This window comes from Gossypium hirsutum, chromosome D02 (assembly GCF_007990345.1).
Source record: "Gossypium hirsutum isolate 1008001.06 chromosome D02, Gossypium_hirsutum_v2.1, whole genome shotgun sequence".
Taxonomy (NCBI): Eukaryota; Viridiplantae; Streptophyta; class Magnoliopsida; order Malvales; family Malvaceae; genus Gossypium; species Gossypium hirsutum.
This window is the reverse complement of record NC_053438.1, coordinates 59,663,320-59,669,463: the sequence shown is the minus strand read 5'-3', so window position 1 is coordinate 59,669,463 and position 6,144 is coordinate 59,663,320. Positions and strand designations below refer to the sequence as shown.

Sequence of the window (6,144 nt, the reverse complement as noted above, 5' to 3'; positions counted from 1 at the left end):
AATGCTAAATAAAGTGTTAACCAAATTGAAATTTGATTATAAACCTTTGCTTGTTGTGTTGGTAACATAATCAAACCTTAAACGGACAAACAATTCCGTCCTTTTGTAGTTAGGGCACTCAACTCTCTCTATATATATTATTGAAATTAGGCTATCCATCATTAACTACGGTGACTAATTCCCTAAGTAAAAATAAAAATAAAAATAATACACTTTAATATGGGATTAAGTATTTATACTTTTAATAGAAAAATACATTTAAAAAAAGTGGAACATTATTTGGTAAAATATAAGCTATAAAGTTTCATGCGATTAGGTAATTAATTTTTAAAAGGTAGTCGATATTTAATTTAGTAAAAATAATTAAGGAAATTTTTACTTTAATAATTAAGTTGATCATTTAATGCCATAAAGAAATAAACAAAAAAAAAACCTAATTAAATTTTAATTTAAAGATAAAATTATACCAAGTTTATCATTTTATAATCCATAATCAAACTAAAGAGATCCCAACTTAAGAATGACATAGAACTTGCTTAATCCATTAAAAAACGAACAAAAATAGACAACTAAAAATCTAAAAAGACTTGCGTTCCCCTTCCTAGCTTAATTCCTATAGCAAGCCATGTTTAATGGTGTTGGAGGGTCTGAAAGTGAACCATCAACAATACGTTCAAATATGTACTTATTAGCAGCTTCAGTGAAATGAACCCCGTCCCAGTTTACGTAAGTCCAAGGATCTTTGCAAGGAGCTCCCACCAACACTTCTTTCCCATGTTTGTTAACCTTTGCTCCACACCCCAAGTTCTTGTTATAATTGTACTTCCCACCATGGCCACAGCATGTTCTAAGAGGGTGCTTGAACCCTGCAATTTTTTTCATATCAATCCAATCCAATTGTCAAATCCAGAACCTTCTATGAATACTTCAACCCTGTATTTGTCATGAAGTTTTTAGTTGTTTCATAATGGGACTCACTCACCATGCTTTCTTCCTTGGCTAATTAGGGAGTATTTCACTGAGTAGACATCAACGTAAGTGATTGCAGCATGGGGCAAATTTTTGCGTAACTGTTCCACAATCTTTTTCAATCCACGGTTGAAAAACTGAGCAACTTCATTGAACGGAGAGGCGCATCCATAGTCATCAATTTGACCTGCTAAGACCGGGATACGCTCCATTACATATGGTAAACACCCAACAGGACCTGTATTGTGTATCCAAAAGTATCTCCCTCCTTGGTTATATATATACTGCACAATTTCAGGTTTCAAAGTAATAATCAATGCTAAGTTATATTCAAACATTTGATTCAACGATTAATGATTAATCGAATATTAGGTTAGCTTTACTGGCCTGAATTATAGTCTGGAACTGATTAAGCACATCGGGAACATAGGTTTTAACGTCATCAGTAGACATGTTTGAGAAATAACCCGCAGTGAGATCATTTTGGCCGATGTCAAAGGTGTATAAGGCATTTGAGAAGTGTTCTTTCTTTGGCATTAAGATTTCAAAAACTCCACCTGCACAACAGGAGAAATTGGGTGTGTGTTTTCTTGGCAGAAATTGAGAAATAAGGTAAATGGAATGTAGTAATTAAAAGATTACCTCTTTTACGTACAACTTGTGTCCTTGCATGGAAATCATTGAACTCGTAAAATTGAACGTTCAAAGAGATAGGGCTGAACCCGCTTTGTTGCAGAGTTGTGTTTTGAGGTCTAATGGTGGATCCAGCAGTGGCAAAGTTAGCTCCATGGCTAAAGTTAGTCCCCACAGAGTCAAGAAATGCACTTAGATATGGCAACCCAAGGCTCTCGGCTGAAAAAGTAAATAAGATCAAAACCCCTTTAGCCTTTGAGATTCTTTAGGTGTTTTCTTGGTTTGATATTTTTAAGTTTTATCTGTTATCAATCATAATCAAAGAGAAAAAGGCAATTTTCTTCACGCATTACAATAATTGAAATCGAAACAAGACAACAAAGGCCCATGCTCCCAAACACACTTCTTTTTATCTGCTTGTATTTGATAAGATCCAATTTGCGCGTGCTACACCTTTTTATGGAGATCGGAGTCTGAAAAATGGGACCAGGGAAGGACATCTTAGACAGGGACATCAATGGCTGTTTTAGATGGTCTGTTTTTTCTCATGCCAGTAAAACTAGCATCGGTGGATGCCAATAATTTTATGATGAACTATATACTAATAGAACCATTGTCATACTCAATTGCATCATTAATATTCCCGGATTGGATCTGTGGATATCAATTTTTTTTTTGGTAAATAAAGAAAATAATTATAACTAGCCATGATTAAATTAGTAATAGTCACCAATGCTTTCTTGTAAGAGACTCCGAACAATCTGATTAAGAGAATTCTCATAAATTTTCAGATGAATAGAATCATTTTTTTTTAACTTTACCAAAGAATCTGTAATCACTGATCGTGGGTATCAATTTGAAAATCATTAGAAAAAGATTTTTCGTAACAAACATCAGTAATTAATTCCTCTCAAGAAAGGACAATTATGAGGAATAATCACAGATAATGCTGACTAATATGACCGATGAATGATAAAGTAAATTATATGCAGCTAAAACAATCTTTGATATCGTGGTTTCATGATTTAATCCAAACATATTGAAAAATGACCCCAAAAAACTTAAAACAAGTTCAGGGTAATATCATACAAACTTCAACGTTTAGACTGCAGTCATGCAATTTCTGATAGATTTTGACATTTTTGTGTTACGGGGAAAGTATCAGACTTTAGTAAGGTGGGGGTGTAAAAAGAGTACCTATGAAGTCGATCAAAAGGCGACCATCGGTGTAGCGGCCAGCGGGGGCGCCAAAGTAAGAGAACCCATTGGGAGGAGGAGCTTGGCCAAATGCTGCTGACAAGCCTCCAGTGTCGGAGTTTGAGTCACCAAAGTTGAATATTGCAGGGAATCGACATGGCTTTCTAGCGAGCACCAACGACACTGATGCAAGGTTCGTAAAGGAGATAGCAAAGATCGTGATAACAAAAATGGAAGATAGACCAAAGGCCATGGAGTAGGGAGAAAGTAAGAGTTATCCAAAACTGCTGTAAGGGAGAGTTTAAGTATGCAACTGAGGAGAAACTCAGTGAAGAGTTGATGCCTACTTATAAAAGTTTAACAGCTTGGGATCAACTATGATTTTGTTACATTTGTTACGATTTTCCTTCACCAAATATTTTACTGATTTCATAATCTCTTAAAATTTGACTTACATGTATAATTTTTTTATACAGACTTACAGGGATAACTAATCTTTAAATTATATAACCTTTTCCAATTTTTCATTTACACTAGTAATTTTTTTTATCAACATAGTACGAATTAACATTGTATTCTTTAAACATAATTTATAGCTTAAATATTACTTTTAATAAAAAATATAAAAATACCCGGATCAAAAACAAGAATACTCCACTATGAATGTTATATAAATCAAGTCTTTCCATTATTGAAAATATTAATTTAGCCATAAATGACACATAAAATTTTATGTGACATGATTTAAAATAAAAATTTTAAAGAAAAATAAATGTTACTACATAATTTTTAAAATTAAAAATTAAAAAAAAATTAAAGGAAAAAAAGAATGAATGATAACTTTTGAAAATCTCAAAATTAAGATTTTTACTTATTTATTTCTACAATATTAATTTTTCCTTATATTTTATTTTTAAAAGTTTTAATAAAAGAAATACATGTTTGAAAATAAAAATAGAATGTTTTAAAGGTTAAAATGAATTTAGAATAAAATTCATAATTTAAAGATATTTAAGTAACTTTTTCCGCCATACATTAATTTGCCTTATCTGATGGCAATAAATTTAGCAGTAATTTTATTGAAGGCATTCATGATAAACAGTTCTTAAAAGGGAAATAATGGTTGAAACAATACAAGAAAAACTGTCTTTAAGCTAAGGTTGATGATTTATGGGTTTCTCCTCATCGATATGTTAAATATGAACACCGGACCAAAGGTTGTGAATCAGGGCCGAAACTCGGGCGCTGATATGCCCGGAAAATTTTTCATTTAAATTTTTTAAATTTTAAATTAATAAAGATAAAATCATATTTTGGTCCTTTTTAAAAATATAAAAAATTAATTTAATCTTTTAAAAATTATAAAGATATAAAATATTAAAATAATAAATTATATTTTTATCATTGTAAAAATTAAAATTTAATTTCGACCTTTATAAAACAAAAATTCTAATTTCATCCCTGATTGTGAATATTATATATAAATATGATAAATATAATCTGTAATGTCTACTTATTTGATGGTACACATTACTTTCAACTTTTAGTTTAATCAAACTAATTTTTTTAATGAAAAATGATTAAACAATTACAATTTTAATAATATTGATGTGATAACATGCATAGTAATTTTTTTTATGAATTTAAATATTTTTATTTTATTTTTTGGTGATAAGTTATGACATCAATTCTGTTAAAACTTTAACAATCTAAGAGAAAGCAATTTGGAAAGAAACCAAAAATTAAAAAAAGAAATAAAGTAAAATAGAAAAATGACATATTTACAGTCGGAATGTTTGTAAATTGTAACAATAGAAAAACAATAAATAGAAAATTAAAATTAAAAAGCACCAAACAAATAATTTACGTTTGCAAGACATGTGTGCAGAGTTAAATCCGCAGGCACAAACATTAATTACAACTTAAACGATTTAGGGATTTTTTAAATACTTGTAGTGAATTATCTCCAACACTTGTAAATGCACTAATATTATGTTCTCAATTTGTATAACAACAAAAGATGATGCTTCCTTGCATAGCATAAATTAGTAGATTTTGCACACCATATTATCTAATTTCCTATTTTTATTGTCAAAAATCCAACTCATACACCACTTTGCTTACTATCATTTGTATTAATATAATATTATGTTAATTATTTTTGCACTAACAACCTCTCTATGTTTTCATCAGTTTTCAATTAAATCGTTCAAAAATTTAAAAAATAAAAAATATTCTAGAAAATTTATAAACACAAATAAATAACAATTTTAATATATATTTAACTTTATTTTTTAGATGAGCTTTATTTATTTAGACTACATTTTTATTTTTGGGTTTTATCAATTTGGACTTGATTTTACGAGTTTGGACTAATAAATTGGGTAAAGAAATGATACTGACTCCCAATTTAATAGCATTTCTAAACCATCCACTCAAAATCTGATTTAATACCCTACCTGACAAATACACTCGTCAATTTTTGTTAAATTGATTTGACTATCAATTCTATCTAATTCCAACAACAATGCAATTTTCAACTATCATGTCCTTAGTTTTTTTTTTTGTGAAATACAAGAATTCACTTTTTGTTTATATTAGGATTAGAATACGAGTCTTGCAAAATGATCGGCGACTAGACCTGATCATGGGTCAAATAATAACAACACAATAGTAGAATATAATAGCAAAATTACAGCAAACAACAACAACAACAACAACAACAACAACAAACCAACAGAAAAAATTTTAGGCAAATTCGGGTTGGACTGGGTCCAGGCCAAAAAATCTTACTCGAGACCCGGCCAGTTTAAAAAATGGGCCTTTTTTGTCCAAGCCCATTTATTGTACCTATATTTTTGCCCAAACCCTCCGGTCCATGATCAAGTCTATATGCGACAATGAAATCAAACTAATAGAAAACGCATAGTCTTTAGTTTTGCCACACCAAAACTTGTTAATTTTTGTTCAGATACTCTCATTGAAAAAGATTTTATTAGAACCCAAAATCTCATTCAATTATAGTCTTATTTAGAAATTTAATAGGCTATATTTTTTCAAACAATTCCCTTTTTTTTTTTTAATTCTAAGATTGAATTTTTTTTATATAAAATACCTTTGGTAGATGATTGAACATATTATCTCAATTTATAAAGCAATTAAGTTATTTGGATCGCTCGTTACTAAAGACTTTCAGTGCTCTAATCGACAAACAAAACACGGATGAGAGATGTAAGTAATAATAGTATAAGTTCTTTAATTCAAACATTCCAATACTAATATTATAATATAACATTGTAATAATATATCAATCATATATTTATATTTAAACATTCACTCAAGTCC

General features: G+C 29.7%; 1 protein-coding gene across 1 annotated transcript; it reads right to left on the bottom strand.

Annotated features, from left to right (window-relative positions):
* Positions 1-461: 461 nt before the first annotated feature.
* On the bottom strand, positions 462-3,266 carry LOC107909716 (alpha-L-fucosidase 3). The gene is made up of 5 exons (XM_016837348.2): positions 2,800-3,266; positions 1,612-1,821; positions 1,357-1,526; positions 983-1,253; positions 462-866 (listed from the first exon to the last, which is right to left on the bottom strand). Exons 1-5 carry the CDS (start codon positions 3,050-3,052, stop codon positions 607-609), a joined length of 1,164 nt encoding a protein of 387 aa, XP_016692837.1. The 5' UTR covers positions 3,053-3,266; the 3' UTR covers positions 462-606.
* Positions 3,267-6,144: the final 2,878 nt, after the last annotated feature.